General features: G+C 33.7%; 1 protein-coding gene across 1 annotated transcript in view; it reads left to right on the top strand.

Moving 5' to 3' along the window:
- The window catches only part of LOC145691960 (uncharacterized), a 78,614-nt gene that overhangs the window by 9,408 nt on the left and 49,994 nt on the right, over window positions 1–19,212 (top strand). Inside the window, exon 2 of the mRNA XM_081767257.1 lies at window positions 11,401–11,551. Coding sequence (XP_081623383.1) covers window positions 11,401–11,551 — 151 coding nt within the window. The remainder of the gene's footprint in view (window positions 1–11,400; window positions 11,552–19,212) is intronic.

Below are 19,212 nucleotides of genomic sequence, written 5' to 3'. Positions count from 1 at the left end.
TATACAAATCCCACATGTTAAGTCTTTGTTATGATACCCCAAGGATCGCTTATCGTCATGGGGATCTAGGGCCACTTTTGTTACCTGAGTTGTGGTTAAATTATGATGTTCACTTTTAAATTCATATTGAATTTTCTGAATATTTTTGCTTTCAAATAAACATGATTTATAGTCTTCAAAGTAATTTGTTGTTTAACTACATTTTTCTTGATCCCTTTACATTTTTCTAATTCTTTATTTTCAACAGTTTTTATTGCATAATTTTTAGCTCGTAAACAAACAATTTCACTAATAGGTATGCCTTCAATTTCATCTTTCATTTTACCTAAAAGTTTTTTTAATTTTTTTTTTTGGATTATACGGGTTGGGTTGTGGATAATTCGAAGTATCAAAAAGTCAATCATTTCTTTTATGTCCTCATAAACATCTTCAGTTTTAATAAATAAATGCGTCAGAGTCCATGTAAGCAATAATAAGCTTATATTCATATTGAGGTTTCATGACATTATAATGACATTGATACATTCCTAATTTTGATAACTCTAAAACTGTGGCTCCTACCTATATCAGTTTATTTAAAGTGACTGATTTTTAGCATAAGAAATAATACAAGATTGTCTCTTAACTTTACTCAATTTTGAAATTCATTTTGCGCAACTAACTTTTTACACTTTTTTCATCATTAATTAAATTTATATCTATACGTTTACGTACATTCTCCATGGTTTACCCATACACAGCATTATTTAGTAATTTATAAATATTTTTTCAAATTCAATTGTAGCATTTGCACGACGCTTAGTATTCTCTTCTATATAAGATACAAGCCATTTTGATTGACGAGACCATAATATTTTATGCAGCTTTACCAATATTAAAAGGTGCGCTAGATAAAATTGTAAGACTCTATAATGTAAGATATAATTCGTTTTTGACTTTATTATTAAAAGTAATTTTCATTATTTTCCATTTGGTGGAATTTCGTTTGTGGGAGTACACGGGAAATTACAATGGTCTTCATGTAAACTGTTCGGATAATCTAAGTCCACTTCCAGAAAGAAACCCCAATCACAATCAGCGTTCCAATTTGTAATTTTGTTCTTGCCTTGCCAATGCTCAATGTTTTCTTCCCACTGAAATTCACCAGATGGTAAATACTCGATCATTGCCAAACCGTATAAATTGTTCATATCAATATATAGTATATACGATCTTCCTTCTTGAGGATAAAAATCATGAAAGTAAGGATTATTAGCTTTCGCATACCTTAAACCAGATTGTGTAATGCCTCTATGAATCGATTTTTCGATAAACATATACATATTCATATCGAAAAGTAATGTAAGCTCAATTTTCGTCTTATGTAACATGGTTTGCTATGCCAAACTAGGCGCAGAAAAGCAAATAATTGGATCAATACTATAAGCATTTAAACAAGTTTTTCGAAAATTTTCCAATACATCTGCTGTAAGAAGTACACCACATTTTAAGTATAGATCATGGTAGTCCCCTAAATTTGGACAAATAAACGTCTGCCAAATCTCTTATGCATATTGGTAGTCGGTCTCGGAAATTTATGTTCCGTTCAATTTGTTAGTCAACGCCTCTTTCGCAGGTAATTCAATTTTGTTGAATTTATCCAAATCTGTTATGTATTCATACGGATAAATTCTCTTACAAAGAATTAAAGGAAACTTATCTTCTGAAAAATTTTGTCTTGTATATACGAATTGTTCAGGTTTTAATTTTGACATCAAATCTTCGAGACTAGAATGGAGAAATCTATAGAAGTCAACAAAACTTAACTCAATGAGTCTACCATTTAATTAAAATGTTCGGAAAATGTGATATACTTATCAGTGCTTAGCGCAATAACAGATATATTCCCAGGTGTGCAACCTAGTTCTTTCGCAAACAAATGTGCATCATATCCAGATAAATTATGAAAGAATACAGGAACACAATTACTTTGTCGTTTAATTTGAAAAATTACAGTAATTACACACCCTGGCAATATATTTTCCAGTTAAATGATTATGATGTCTCACTTTTCTATTTTCACTCAAATTATTGCCATCGCAAACAGAACATTTAGTAGATTGATTATAATCCTGTAGCTGAAAATTAGTTAATGGTAATATTGGCTTTTGTTCATCTAATATATTTATTACTTTTTTGTAATTCCTTCTCCATAGCAGATAGAAAATTACTTGATACATTTTCACCACAATAAACAACTAGGTCTGATTTTATATATTAATTACTCCAACATACAATATAACTAAAGCTACACGGTATGTGTCCTTGAATTTGTTTCGTGTTGGATCCAATTTGTTTATTTACCGGTTTCAGTAAACTTTCGAAATATGTAACAATTACGAAATCGGTTTCTAATAATAATTTTAGTTTTCTAAATTTTAAAACAACTCCTTGTTCGGTATATTAATTTTTGTTGGAGTGTGTTCTTTACATAATTTCTCATGTTCCTCTAGTTTTGATTTATTATAAAAATATAATAAACACCGTAAACAAATAAATGTTTGAAATTGACTTCTAACTAAAATGTTTAAATTTGTAATTAAACAATAATGGGAGTTTAAATCTTCTTTTAAATAGAATAAATAAATATGTTTACTTACAGATCTGTTTTCGCTCATATGTAAAGGACAAATTGTCTCGTTATCATAATCAATTCCATATATGTTAATAGAAATTGGTTCATTAATAAATTTAACATTATATATACTTTCAAATTTCTCTATGCTTCTAAATTCAACAGCGAATGTTATATCAGTTTGTTCAAATAAAGGTAGTAAAGTATTAATATTATTTGATTCTTAAGCTTACTTCTTTTTACGTAATGTGTTGCCATTTTTATAGTTTGAAAATAACACTTCTTTTTTGCTATGAATCTCTGCTATTACTATTAAATAACAAAATGTTTATTTAATTCTTAACAACCTAATGTAAATGTAATAACTATAATACGATTATGAATTTAACTTCTTCTTGTAATTATGTCAGTCCGCTGATATTTTCGAAAACCTGTAAAAAAACTATTAACACATCGTATATTTCAAAAAATAATCAGACATGGATGACGTTATAAGGACCGCTTAAAAACCACCACCCAAAATTTTGACAAAGTTCGAAAATACTTACCCCTAATTCACCCTCGATGTTCACTCGGTTAACGTTTGTAAAACAATGTTCACTTTTCACAAACCAACAACTAACTGTTTGAAAATGACACCGAGCATCAGGTCTTATATAGCTTTTCTGCTTCCCTCTAATTGGCTAAAATAAAACTATTTACTATTGTCTCATATATATATTAACTCTTCATTATTAACCCGAAACAAAACGACTAAGATTTGAGGACTTCATTGCTCGAGAAATTGCTAATAACACGTCATCAACAACTGGATGTTCCAAAAGTACTAACCATCGAGGTCAAAGGTCACTAATAACTCGTAAACGAAGCAACATATTGAGGTGCCGTTTCCACATTTAGTAACAGGTCATCAACTACTGCATGTTCCAAAAGTATTAACCATCGAGGTCAAAGGTCAAATACTTAAAAACTAATAACTCGTAAACGAAGCAACATATTGTGGTGATGTTTCCACATTTAGTAACAGATCATCAATTACTGCATGTTCCAAAAATATTAACCATCGAGGTCAAAGGTTAAATACTTAAAAACTAAAAACTCGTAAACGAAGCAACATATTGGGGTGATGTTTCCACATTTAGTAACAGGTCATCAACTACTGCATGTTCCAAAAGTATTAACCATCGAGGTCAAAGGTCAAATACTTAATAACTAATAACTCGTAAACGAAGCAACATATTGGGGTGCTGTTTCCACATTTAGCAACAGGTCATCAACTACTGTATGTTCCAAAAGTATTAACCATCGAGGTCAAAGGTCAAATACTTAAAAACTAATAACTCGTAAACGAAGCATCATATTGAGGTAGGGTTCGTATTTTTGGCATGTTCGTTGTCTTATGTCATTTCTGCTATGTTAAAATAGGTGTTTGGTAAATGTGTTCATTTAGGTCGTACAAGAGGATGAACACACCCTTAAAATGGGGGTCATAAAAGAGAACGATCATAGTCTTATGTAATATGTGCTATGCTGTATAGGGGTTTAAAAAATAAGCCATACTCTTTTATTAGCTCTGCTATGTTACGTAGTTTTATATATTTTCTGCTATTTTAAAATAGGAGTTGTATAAGGGAACGAATACACCCTCATAAAAGAGAACGAGTTTTCTGGGTGTTCGATTTTCCATGGTTGCACGATGTTACCTCCGTAAAATTAGCTCTGCTGTGTTAAAATAGAGGTTGAAAAAGGGAACGAGTGCATCACTATTACGATATTAGCTTTCTGCTATGTTACATAGTTGTGTGTTCGTAGTCTTATGTTAAAATAAGGGTTGGAAAATAAGCCATACTCAATTATTAGCTCTGCTATGTTACATAGGCTTATGTAGTTTCTGCTATGTTAAATAGACGGTTGGAAAATGGGATCATGGTCTTATGTAATTCCTCTTATGTTAAAATAGGGGTTGAAAAAAGTTTTTATAAAAGGGAACGAATATACTCCCCCAAAAAGTGCTCATCAAAGAGAACGAGTTTTCGGGGTGTTCGATTTTCCATGTTTGGACGGTACGTGGGTCATGGCGTATCGTGCGACACTGGACTATCGAGTACTTCGTATCATGCGGGACCTGGATTGTTCTACTATGTTCCAGGTATGGCCCAGATCGATCATTTTCCTCTACTGTGGATTATACCAGAAAATTCAAACTTTAAGTACGATTGCTCAAAGTATTCAGATTATGTTATTAGTTCCAAACATTATTATGAAAATGTTGAAACATTTCAAAGAACCGAGTGTTTTGTTCGTAAAATCCAGATCAGAAAAGGGCATGGCAAACCTGGTTCTGAGAAGTCATAGTATTCCTGTAAGCACCTTTAATTTAGGCACAGAATCTTACAACAGTGATGAAGTGCTCTGAAATGCTGTTTTTTATGTCAGTGTCAGTAAGCATATGAATTTCACCATCAAAGAGAAAAAAGAAGAAAAAATGTCAAAATTTGGCAATTACTTCTGAAAAAAAGCCCGACCTAATATCAACTTCAAATTTTCTAAATAAGTAGCTCTGGTATTCCTCTTTATCATATAAAGAAATTAGAAGCGTGTTTTTTCTTGACATTGTAAAGAAAAAATAATTCATGTCTTGTATCCGTCTCGAATTTTCTAGTAATACGACTTGCATGGCTAAGTACAATGGGTGATTTTTATGAAAAAAGGGACTCTTACCTTAAATTTAATTTATAAAGTTATTGTAACCAGTATGTGCCTATTACGCAGCTTATATAATGATGTTTGATTGATTTAACAAAAGCATTGATCAATAATGAACTATCGTAATATAATACACAAGTAACATTTACATGTTTGGTTGATTGTAATCAATTTAAAATATTGAGCCTAAGATTTCTTATCACCAATTTCAGAGGTCTTCTCAATAGATTGAATTTCATCTTCAGCAATGCTGTAATTTTTGCCAGTACCAGTTGAAATACTGGGTACTTCAATATTAATAATGCAGTTTTCATACGGAATCCAGCATGTGTCAGATGATTTTGGCAAGAAAAATATTTTCTTGGGTCCAAGTGTATGAAGGAAATTCACATTACAGTCACGATGTTTCTGTGAATTCTCAACTGTTTTTCTCTTCATAAATGCACGCAATAAATTACAAACATGAAAGGTTAATGTCTTTCAATTCTGCTCGGGTATTTTTAGAGTGAATGTTGTCTTTGTAGAAAATAGAAGAATTACTTCAAGTTTTGATAGGCTAATGCGTTTAATGATGGTTTTCACGTGTCCTTTGCAGCTTAATGGCTTTCCCAGTCTCTTTTAAAGCATTGAACGAAAGTTCTCAACATCTTTCGTCACAAAAATAACGTTTGACATTGGTTATAGTTTGAGAAGATTTGAAGAAATCGGCAACAGTAACAACCCGGTTATCCAGTGGCCTCTGTACACTAGCCTGCCTCGTTAGACACTTCAGCATCCCACCTATCCCATCGGAAACAATTTTCCGTAGTTTGTGGCAAAATAGTTTCACTCACAAGTGAGTCCAAAATCACTCAAGAAGGCATAAGTTAACAAAGTTTTTTTAAATAGTTTTTTATATTGGGCTGCTGACCCATCTCTAATGCAGATAGCATGTTTAATCTGAGGAAAAACATCCTTCACGTACTTCAAAACAGTAACTTGGAAAGCATAAAATGTAACTCTATCGAGCTTAACATATTACTGACACAACATAATGAGAAATTCGATAACAGAAGTTACAGGATCTCGGTAGTATAGAATGTTGCACGAATTAGAATGTTGCACAGTTGAGTAGAATGTTGGTCCAGTGGTACCCTTAAATTTCATCTTGAATAATACAGGAATAGTGTTCAGCAAAATCGACTACAATTAAACATGTTTTGTCTTCCAAAGTCCCTTTTGTGTTTGTTTGAAGTAGTCGCTCTTGAATCTGACTATGAAGTGCTGCGCTAATTTGTCATGTTTTTCATACCAAAATTCCAATGAATTTGTCTGTATCTTTAGTCATTGTCTGCATTTGGGTTCTGTCAGTTTGAACCCATTGCTTGTACTCTAAATCTTCTGAGTGAGCCAGTTCTTCTAATGTATCTAAGTAGTCGGTGAGGTTCTGTACACAGGACACTTATTGCACCTCCGCTGCATACAGTCTTCTGCTTTAATATCACAGACTATCTTATTGGCGAGATCTGTGTACTTTACATTAAACTGTGTACTGTGTACTTTGCATTACAATAGCATATTCACATTCTCATGAATAGCACAATGCACCCATTGTGGTCTCCTTTTGTATAAACATTCACACATTCTTTCGGCTGAAGTTCGTAAAACTTCGATAAGCTAATTTTGACACTGGGATGTTTGTTTTGAACTGGCAAATTTCTTTAATGTTCGATAGATGAAGTGTCTTTTGCTGTTGTTCTTTTCCGTTATACGTTATCACTGACAATGAATCCATCATTTCATGGCACTTCATCGCTTTTGTAAAATTATGTTACTAAATTAAAGGTGTTTGCGGGAATAATACATTTTTAGATCCAGGTTTGGCTAAAATACAATGCTCCTTTTTGATTTTCTAGGCTTTACGAACGAGATACTCGGTTATGTGAAATGTTTTAACAGTTTTAATAATAGTCCATGATCTTGGAACTAATGACAGAATCTCAATACTTTCAGTAATTCTACTTGAAGCTTGAAATTTATGACATAATTCATGTATTAAATCACCTCAATCTTGACAATTATAAACATTTTCAGCATGGAAAACTGGAAATAGTCCTTAGATTTTTTCTTTGCAGAAAGTGCCTAAGTCTGCCCTCAACTAACATTGTATCATGATGTTTTTTTCATACCAAAAAACACACTCCTAATATTTTATATATTAAAGAGGAACACGAGAACTATTTATTTTGAAAATTTGAAGTTGATGTTAGTTGAATCTTTTCAGAAACAATTGCCAAATTTTGACATTATTTTTTCTTATTTTCTCTTCGTTGGTTAAATTCATATGCTTAATCGCCTTTGGGCAGTTCATTACTACGAAGTTTTAAATGCTACTTACTCTAAGATAGTTTTGGCGGACTTAGGTCTTTTTGCAAAAAGTCCTCAAATTACGAATGACTCATTCAGGCGTTTCCTTTGCGGTATTATTGTAAAATTTTACAAGTGCGTTACGTTTGGGTACCACAACATTTGTAGAAAGTATGAATTAAATCTAGAAGATATTAGCCACTTTGATTTGTTGATTTGTTATGGAGTGGCTTAAATATGTAATTTTTATCACACAATGCCCAATTTCCTATAAATATTTCAATAGCTTTTATGAGCAAATATTGGCTTTTCTAGTAAACTATGAAAGATATATCGAATTTTAAAGATTTGTACATCAATTATTTCTTTCTTACAAGCAACATACAGAAGAAGGCACGATCAGTTCCGACTCAAACTTCGCCCAGAGAACACATAATAGAAAAGAAGAAAAAATGCCAAGTTGGAACTGCCCCCATCCAGAAACACCGGAGATATGCTCCGCAACATAACGCACCACGCGACAATATGGTATAAGGTAAACGTCGCAAGATACCCGTTTATGTCAAAAACGGAAAGGATGGGCAGCACCAAGGATATCAAGATATTTGATATGCTATAACACTGACTTGGCGGTCATCTTGGAAACCGCCATCTTGGATATAGTGTAAGGTATTGAAATGAGAAGCGGAGTGTATAATAAATCAATGTAAGGTAAAATGCAAAGAGAAAACCAATGATGTAACCGCGAAACCATGTGTAATGGTATGGATGGGACGAAGTGTGGAAGCCTCGGGCAAAACCAACGTGTATTCGAAGGACAGAATAATAGGGCAAGACTCCACGATAAATGGTACGCGACAAGTAACTGCAACAGTGCATGGAAGTGCATCCACCTTGACAGATTATGCCTCTCGAGAATATTGGGATTCCGTTTGGAACAGTGAAAACCACATTTGCAACCCACGATACGAGCGCTCATTTTGAGACTAGATAAACTACAAAGGACTATCTCTTATGGGAAAGCAATTCGGCACCTCACTCCGGAGTGTAGGAGATATCATCTTGGATTGGTGATCAAAAGCACGACCTACCTGTGATTGAAGCCCACTCCTGGACACCGTTTTGTACGTTTCTTGTTCAATTTTCTTGCTGTTTCGTGTGAACAAGAGACATTTCGGCTCACGTTTGTTTAATGGTTGTGACACAATACATAATTAGGAAGTTTCTTTTCTAATACCGGCAGCGAATAAGATTCTTTTCAGAGTTCCTCCGTCGCTAAGGGGTTAGCATACGCGCCTTTGGCGTGGGAGACCCGGGTTTGATTCTCGGCGGGAGCTCATGTTGTTCGGATTCCACATTAATCCGTAGGTCCACGTCTCATATAGCCTCGCTGCTGAACGGGACGTTAAACTCAAAATCAACTCAACTCAACTCAATATTCTTTTCATACGATTTGCATGAAATTTTGGAGTTCAAGCTTCTCTTTTGATAAATTTTAATTATGGAGTTACAGCACTTGTCCTGGAAGCGGTCTATTTGCGAAATGTCAACTCTTGGCAGTAGTCAAAGAGTCAAATATTTGTTTACTTTTTCTTTCCAAACTTTGTCACAAACTGTCAAATTGTCAAGTCAAAACATATAAACATACTAACCGTCTTTAATGACTTAAGAGATTCACAGGTACATTCTACGAGGTGAATTTATACAGGTTTAGTAATAATCAATAGTAATTGGAAAGGCAATTAAGTAAATTTTTTAGGGTCTATACTTGGACGTATTTCTGAAGGAATCTCAGACAGAATGGCCAACTATTAACTTTGAAACCAGAATGTACAGATTTGAAAGAAGGCTAAGAAGAGAGGTACCTGAAGGGATTATTGTATTTACCTTCCTCGTTTATGTATTAAAGTTCTCGCTTAGTCCATTTGAATCAGATATTGCAATAAGGGCTTCAGTCAAACTTAGTTTTGAGAAAATTAGAAAAAATGCGGTTTTGAATCTATAAAACCAAAACTAACCATTTTTTCATGTGGATTAAAATTCCGTTAATCGAATGCTGTATATGACAACCATTCTTTTGCTCATTGCCATGGTAAAAAATGGTTTCTGGTGTAAACTGAAGCCCTTCTTGTACATAAATCATAAGGGAAGCCATGTATGCATGTAATTTTATTTTCTATTATATTTTTGCTCTTTTTAACATAAAAATGTGTTGATCCATTTTTTTAGTTAAAAGTCTATAGTGGGTATAAAAAACGTAACTCCAAAGGGAATCAAACATGTGTTTATTGACTACATTAATTTACTAAACACAACATGTTGCATATTGTGTTAGATTTGCTCCTTTCAAATACAAAAGACACTATCAATCATCTTGGCTTTCTGGGTCGATCTGCTCAACTATAGGCCACGTCGTGATCAATTCATAGAAGTATATAAATGTTCATTAGAAACCTAGGACAGATTTAGGTTTTCTCATTCCTGATGGGAACTTTACCGGCGGCATAAGCTGCACGTGGTGGCAGTGTTCGTTTTTGTTGTTTATTTTTGCACATTTTAAATGAGTTTTTCAGTATATTGTCAATGGTCTGTTATTGAAAAATTTTACCAAAATTCTGTTTATAACAACTGTAGTTAATATCAGCTTAGATAAGTTAGTTGGGATATGGTTAGGTTAGATATCTAAGAACATTATAACATGTTAGGGCTACTATACGTTCTTATTTTCCCTGATATGTACTCTTTTCGGCCCCTGCAATTGGCATCCGAGCGTGTTTTCCATGTAAATAGAAATTACATAAATCGAATGTTATTGCCACTAACATGTAAAACAAATATAATGCTCTATGTAGAAAGGGCCTCAGCCACTGACTGAAGTTCATTCTGAGTAGAACAACAAACTTTACATCTTACGAAATGTTAGGCCAATAAAACTGAACCTTTTATGCATAGGAACAAAAATCCGTTGTTAACTAAATTTCGCCATCTTGGTGACGGAAAGCCTGAAAAAATACCTGGCAATTGTCAGTTTATCAGAATGTTGATAATCTTTTTTTTATACAGCATTAATGACCATCATTCACATCTAAATGACCATTTGTTTCGAAACTTATATTGTAGGAAATTTTTGTTTCTTAACAATCTAGAAAACATTCTTCCTCTCCTATTTAAATTACCTCTACTACTAAAATTTATTTCCGTTGATAGTCATTTAAAAAATGAAAACGGGCAAATTTTATTTATTTTGCTCTTTGGAATTTTCATACGATCCTAGCTTTACTTTTATGACTGTGCTACGTCTCTCACCAATTAAATACCGCTAGTTCATACTTGCTCAACGTCTCTCAAACTAGCTACATCCTTCAGCTACAGTTGATGAGCTGTAATGTAAATTGTTTCGTAAGTCATACAATATGACTTGCCGTACTACAGAATGATATCCAAGGAGTTATCCTATCTATGACTCGCCGCGTTGCAATAGTTGTGATCGCCTATGTGCGCCCGTGGATTTACTGATCATCGCCAGGTCTGTTCCAATTTCGTCACGTTGTCATATGTTTCACAGGGAGATAAATTTAATTACATCCTAATTGTATCATCAAACCTTCGTCTGCCAACTTGTACGCTGTATCCTTCTTGCTTACACTATCAATGACAAATTATATATATTTAATATTAAATATATATGTATATGGTTATTCAAAATTCATTTCTTGTTACTTTATTTCTGGTAGAAAGTTGGGCAACTTGGATAAAAAGACAAGAAAATTTTACATGGAGATTATGAGAGATGTGGCCAACATGAATACCACAAACATGTACCGAATGTTGAAGTATAGAAATGAAAATCTTCCAAATATCACATTAACGGAAATCCATAAAATGGTAGGTATATTATTAGTCTTAATTTTACATTTTAAAATTAATACCTGATTGTGGGAACCTACAGTTTAGAATGACTATCACTAGATTCCGCTATAAGGGCACAAATAGATGGTAATATTAGTCGCTCACAAGATGTTTCTGGAATAGAAGGCATTCTGTGTTCTCAAATTTAGCAAGGCTGCGGGCATTATTAAGATGCACTTGGGTTTTGACAACGTTTCGTATTTCATCCAGCAACAATGGTGGACCCAGGAAAGACTGCTTGAGGAACGGTGGGGGATAGAGTTACCTTAGTTTTATTTATGGACAGACCCAGTCTTTTGCAGCACTGATCTCTGTTCAGTTGAGGGGAGAAAGAGTCTTGGACCCTCTGGATCGTTTATGACCTGCAGTGACAAAGAATACTTGATGTGCAGTCAACATTATCAATGAAATATATCAATATTTTCCTGAGGGTTTTTGATAAACAAGACGAGCCCTGCTATATTGAAGTAGTGATACTGTTCTGGGACTGTGGGATCAAAACATTAGGTAAAAGTACACTGCATTCGAAATTTCTCGCAATAGTTCTTTTAAATATACTATGCCTTACCATTTTACAGTCAACTGTGCTATGACTTAGGTTACTCCTAATTACTTTGATATATCTTTAGTACCATCCTCTCTCTCTTTTGATGAGTCGGCCTAAGTAGTTGTTAAGAGATTCTTTTAAAAAATATATTCAATAGGCCGAAACCAGAATTACAGTTTAGTTTTGGGGAAAAGTACAAAGGCATATTACGGGATGTCGTAATATACTCAATAGTAAATTTCAAGGAAGGCAACCAACTAATTGTATAAACATACCATAATGCCTTCTTTGGGTTTCGTAGGGTATTAAGAGATCATAATTATATCTCGTTAGTATAAAATCGTTTTGTAAATGCGTCTGATACCTCATTATTCTGTTATACAATAATGGCAATTTCAATCGTACATCGTCCTCTTCTTGCCAGCTTCTCGCATCTTTTTAATTTAAAAACAGCATTTAAGTCGAACCTTACTTCATGAGATAATTACCATTCACTGCATATGTATCAGTTCGTCTTTCACCGTGTCTGATTTCGGTTTTTAAGAAAAGTATCAAATTACTTTAGATTTCAGTTTTCGATGATGACATGAATTATATTGATCTTCATTTATCTCCAAGTTAGAGTTTACTGAACTCTTTCTTGACGCATCAGTTTGCGTACAAATCACATTCTTCAGTTTCCAAGGATTGATATTCAATATGTAGAAAAGTGTTTTAAATTATATCTGATGCAATCTTTTGATGAAAATCACATATAGATTTAACTTCCGGCTGATTTTAAGTCAGTAATAAGCTTTTTAAAAGCTGCATGATTTGGAAATATTGTTTTGAAATATATACATAACCTAAGAATTTGGGCACTCTGCTTTATTCTTTGGTTGACCTGAATCCTGGATTGATCCAATGCCATGTTTAGATATGCTCATTTTAACGAACGTTCAAAATCCAAGCAACTTATCTTTAAAAAACATTTCTTGGTTGTGATATTTCTTCCATATTTTTTACGCCTCCGTAATGGAACTGACGGTTTTTAAAAGTGTATATTTTTAATATGGTCAGAGATACAGAAGTAAAAAGGATATTTCATAATGAAGGAAAGCTCAAAAAGTTTTGTTTAGCAAATTTACGTACTTGAACAACTACCTGTGACGGCGCCAGTATTGCCGATAAACAGAAATGGCGCAATGCGTGTGGTGGTTTGCAGAGACAAAAAATGTTGTTCAAGTTCAACGAAACTTTCGACATGTTTACAACAAGGATCCTGAATCACGCAACAGTATCCAGGCGTGGAAGGATCAATTTTTATCAACGGAGAGTGTAGTGAAACAACACAACGGTGATAAATCAGAAGAAAATGTGGAAGCAGTAAGAGTGTGTTTCTCACGTAGCCCGAGGAAGTAAATTCGCACAGCGAGCATGCAATTGGCAATTTTAAAGTCAACAGTGCACGATGTGGTACACAACCGATTATGTTTGCGTGCGTATAAGATACAATTGTTGCACATTCTAGACAGTCCCAAGTCGAATGTTTGGTGTGCTTTAACACATAATGCAGTTATAGCCCTCTTCTTTTTCATAGAGCAAACCATAACAGTCAATGTGTTCTTAGCCATGCTTCAACATTTTGCTGTTCCCCAGTTACATTTGCAACCTCAGGTGACATTCCAACTGGATGATACCCCACCACATTGGAGCCTACAAGTGAGGGAGTACCTTGATACTGAATTTCCTGGCCGTTTGATAGGCTGTGATGGACCAATTAGGTGGCCCCCACGCTCTCCTGATGTTACCCCCTGGACTTCTTCCTGTGGGGGTATGGGAAAAACCTCGTGTATTCTGGTGAAAAGGTGCGTAACCTTGATAAACTGAAGAACCGTATTAGGAATGCGATTGCTTCAGTAGCACCTCAGATGATACAGAATACGTGGAGAGAAATTGATTTCAGGTTAGATAATTGTAAGAGTTACAAATGCAGCTCACGTGGAGTTACACTGAGTTAAAATGACATGTAATTAAGACCAAGTAAACTTCCTTTAATATGCAGTTCTCCTTTAATATGCATGTTTTTTCTTCTGAATCTGATAGGACGTATTTAATTGGTACAACTTTAGATTATAAAGATTGATCTTCTGCACTCAGCTCGTAAAAGCTAACATATTTGTCAAAATCACTCTATTTCTACAAAGCTTTTTTTACCTTATGTTTTATCTCTTCTTTCTTATTTGAACTATATGCTTCGACGTAAATTTCACTAACCTAACTTTTTACTAATCATATCTCTAGATGTTTGGTGCATCTCAACATAATATTTTCACATATTTTTCTTTCATCATGTACCGTCACAACAAAATCAAGTAATCCTTTATTTCAAAATAGTGGTTGGATTGCGCATAGGTACTTCTGTTCATGAAATATTGTTTCACTAAAGCATGTTAGTTCAGTGCTGATTGGAGAACTTTTATGTGATTATTTTCAAGATAGTTCTGAAACTATCCATTCAAATATCACATTTGGGAGTAGTATGTTTGAAATAAAAGTTGGTTGTATAATTAAACTATTAAATTTTATTAGTTACTATTTGTAAGTTTTATAGTCAAATCAAAATGTGCGAGCCATAAATTTCATGGTTTTCTGCACCTTAGTAAAAGGCACCTGTAATCAAGCTCCCAGAAACTCAACACACCCTGTTAAAGAAATTTTGAACGAACTTTCGTAATTCTCATGAAACGTAAATAAAATATATACCAGTTCTCACTTTGTAAGCATGCATATTTTTAACTTTAATAAGTAAGGCAGCGTTTGCCAACCTTTTCAACTTGCGGCACACTAGAGGTGTAACTTGAATTCTCGCGTCACACTCATAGATATTATTATTTGTAAATATAAAATACTGTGGTATTTTTTTCTATGATTACTGATCTTCTCACAGAAAAGAAAACTCGATCACTGGTTTTCCCCCGTGGTAAATCATTATGCTTTTTTAATTCTAATTTAAAAATAGAAAACAATTGCAATAAAATATTGGACTCAGGATTTTAAAACTAAGCTTTCTTTTTCGAAAACTGTATCCAACTTATAACTAAGAAGAAAGATCACTAAATGACGAACAAACAAACAAATCTCTTTTGGTTTTAAAACACAAATGTAGATAATTTGTATACATGTTTGCTTTGTCGAAAGGATTGAATGATATTTTAAAATTTCAAGTTACGAAATAGTCAGCAACACTAAAGAAGCTGTAATAGTCATAACAATGATAACAAATACGTTTTTCAACATTAAATATGTACAGAAAACTAACACGGTATGAAACTTAAAGTTGTAGATTCATAGTACAGGTTCATAGTAATTGGAAACATTTTTCCTCTGTCTTGCAATTTGATTGCTATACAGTTAATAATTTGTTTCGATTTCCTCGCGGCACACCAGCGGCCCATACACGGCACACCAGTTGAAAACGCTGAAGTAAGGAATAAACAATGTTTTGCAGAATGTTCAATAAAGATTTTGGACTAAATAATGGCAGCATTTTTTTTTACAAGAAGTGATTTCATAAAATGTTCTATAAACAAGGCAATTTTTTGGGGTTAAATTAAGACAAAATTTTGAGACAAGATTAAAAACATTCGGCAACTTAATAATCACATAAATTATTTTAGTGGTGGTTGTATATTTATTTAGGTTATACTTGTTAACAAATACACCTGCTTTTCATTTCAATTATGTGATCGCAAAGAATAAGCATGAAAAAATATTAGTATTGGGCTTCAATGACATGTTACGAAAAACACGTGATATTTTTTCCGTTAAACATCACAATTCACTGATAGTGATATACATACATTCCCTGTAAGACCAGCACTGAATTACGTTTATGTTATCAACCATCATAATTCTTGGATTTATTCACTTAGGTTAACAAATCGTAACAATTGTTGGATTATAGCAAGCCACATTCTTAATATCCAGAAAAACTTACGTACCACCTCAACCATAGGAAGAAGTACCAATATATTTACTTTCAGACCTATTTCATCATTTTACCCAATAAAAATAATTGGTCCTATTTGGTTACATTTTATAAGTACTGTATATATAAACGAGTATGTGTTAGGGTTATGAAAAGAAAAGAACAATATAAAAATAATGTATTTCTGCAAAATAAAATATATTTATATTTATAGGCAAGAACGACATAGTTGGTAGTTAGACGAAAGCACTTGTCTTTTTGTTAATTTTTAAAACCTGCGGCAGATAATTTAAAATCAATCAGTTTCATTTCCTCAGCATTCAAGTGACCTACATGAAAAATATTTTTCCTGCATTTTAGAGAAAAATTTTAGTTAATTTTATGGTTTGCCGGATTGAGCATTCTATTTACTGCCGTTTTGCTAGCAGCATAAAAATCATTTAGTAACGCTGTGTTTTAGTATCAATTTCACTTAAATAATGAAGAAGACTCTCGTATAGAAACACTTTTTACGTTTACAAGATTTCTTTTAACTTTCTCGAAAATAACTCATGATATTTTACATTTACGTATGCCATTTTGTTCCGCTGAATGAGATCTATCATTTATGTATTATCTTACTTTGTTAAATTCTAATAATATTATAACATAAAGACAATGTTCTTTAGAATAAAGTTAACAATGTCAACTGCTAACTTACATAGCAGTAACTTTTATCCAAAGAAATCTAGTCCTTTCGGAAATGAACTAGTGCCACTCGATCAAACTAACGTTTCAAAGATATTGCATTCAAATTTCTCTCTTGTTTGTATCCAACAAGAAAATATACGAGAGCTATTGAAACGTCCATTGGCTTGTCAGTGAACACAAACACATAACTTAATTTATACGTATGTTTTAAATTTTAAATTATACAAAGTTTTATGTAACCTAAACATCAATTCATGTATTTACTGTATAATTTCTTTACACTTTGAAAACTGGTAGCAACTTTTATTACATTTCGATTATTAAAATGCAATAGAAGTACCTCTGAGTTTTAAACGTTCTATTCAACAATTATGAGCAACGAAAACCATAGTTTTAATAATAATCAATACTACATACAAACATCATTGAGTGTGCTTCCAATTAATCAAGCGACATTACTCATCAATAGAGAAGTAAACAAAATATTAAAATTATGTTGTATGTGAAACATCACGATCACATGACGATTCAACCATTTTTGTAACATTTACGGACATAGTTAATAATGAATGCATGGATTAGTTAATACGGTTTAGTGTAGAAGACAGGAGCGTGGTTATTTGTACTCTACTTTAATCGAAATCCAGGAGATTCCAATATGAAACATCTCTTCGACTTATGTTCAGTAGATAGAGTAGAAGTAGGTTATTCCGACTAATTTCTGAGGGCAGGTGCAATCTAATCGGAAGCAATAAATGCTGCCATTTAAATGAGATTGAATACAATGTCAGTGTAGAGTGGAGTGTCCATCGTCAGTAATGTGTAGGTGTCAGCGTACATTATTTCCGAGACGGGAGCAATTAACATTAAATATGACCTTGTAGACCATGGGGTTACATTTTTATAATCACTCTTTGGATGTAGTTTGTGATAACATACGCCTTGTGATACGATCGGGAGTAATATATTCGAAACGAAATATCCTTATGTGACCAATGTGCATTATGACGCATAATACGATGCCGGATTTCCAACCCAGTGTTCAAAACTCTATCAATATCCGTCGATTCCAACCGGATTTTTGCGGGTGAGGGGTTGATTTTGATGGCGTGTACGATGTATTTTGTACATTTTTCTCTTGGAATAAAGTATTCCATCAGCAGTACCACACGGGAGAACCTATTTTCTCGTTACAGATGGGAAAGTATATCAGGGAAAAAGAAAAAACACTGGAGTGACGACGATATGATGGAAGTGCTTCACGCCGTACGGGGTAGCTTGACAATAAAGGCAGCTGCCAGTAGGTTCCATATTCCTTACATTACCCTTCAAAAATGATTTGCACAAGCATGGGTAGTAAACATAGAAAACATGAAAAAGTTTCGGCTTTGCAAGTATTTACAGCTGATTAACAGGAAACGTTGAAACAACGCATAATCGGGTTGGTGAAGTTCGGATGTGGTCTTACAAGAAAGAACATCAAGAATGCTGCATATTCATTTGCAGGAGCTAATGGTAGGAAACTGATTCAGTATGGCAAAACAAATGGCAGGAATGGACTGGTCGAATGAATTTTTGATACGTAATCCGGTGCGTTATTGAAGGACATTCTTCCATCACTCAAAAGAGGCAATAAGCCATTTTCGTACCCATGCAAACCGAAAAAAGATGCCACTGTCTTGACACGAACACGTTATATTGCTGCACTGAAGTTAAAAACTGGTGGAAACAGTTTGTTTGCCGTCACTAAATCTAAATTGGAGACACAATCAGGCAAGTTTACATGGACTAAGAAAAAGTCTCTAGACATTCTTGATAACACGGAGGACGACCCCGATTCTTCATACGAACCACTTTCCACGATGTCCACATTTGCATCCTTGCAACGGAGACCCGCACGCGATTTCTGCAACTTCTGCTTATTGAATTACTCTGATCCACGATGTGCTAAACTTGAGGACTGGTTCAGTGTCAGGGCGAACCTTAACACGAAGGATCTGTAGGATCTAAGGGGAAAAAGCAATTAATTTGCAGTTAATGTCGAATCTAAAAACATCCTTGACATTCGATGATCATTTTCTTCTCTATGTTATAGCATATAGGTATGTCTATTATTAGCACATTACAAATTGTGTTTGTTTACACGTTCTATGCTATCATTTCTATTTATTGTTTTGTTTGATATGTGATATTTTCATGTTGTATGTTTAATATTAAAGGTAGCAATCTAGCATTTTTCGTATTGTGTATAGTGATCGAAATCACCCACCTACATGGCGGAATCACCAACATAAGGCGGGCACTTCCAATCGACAATAGGTATTTACAATTATATATATATATATATATATATATATATATATATATATATATATATATAGGGCCAGCATTAGGCCGATTGGACCGATTGCTCCAAATGGGGCCCCGCGC

This window comes from Thermobia domestica, chromosome 8 (assembly GCF_964235325.1).
Source record: "Thermobia domestica chromosome 8, izTheDome1.hap1.1, whole genome shotgun sequence".
In the NCBI taxonomy this organism is placed as follows: domain Eukaryota; kingdom Metazoa; phylum Arthropoda; class Insecta; order Zygentoma; family Lepismatidae; genus Thermobia; species Thermobia domestica.
This window is presented reverse-complemented; position numbering and strand designations above follow the sequence as displayed.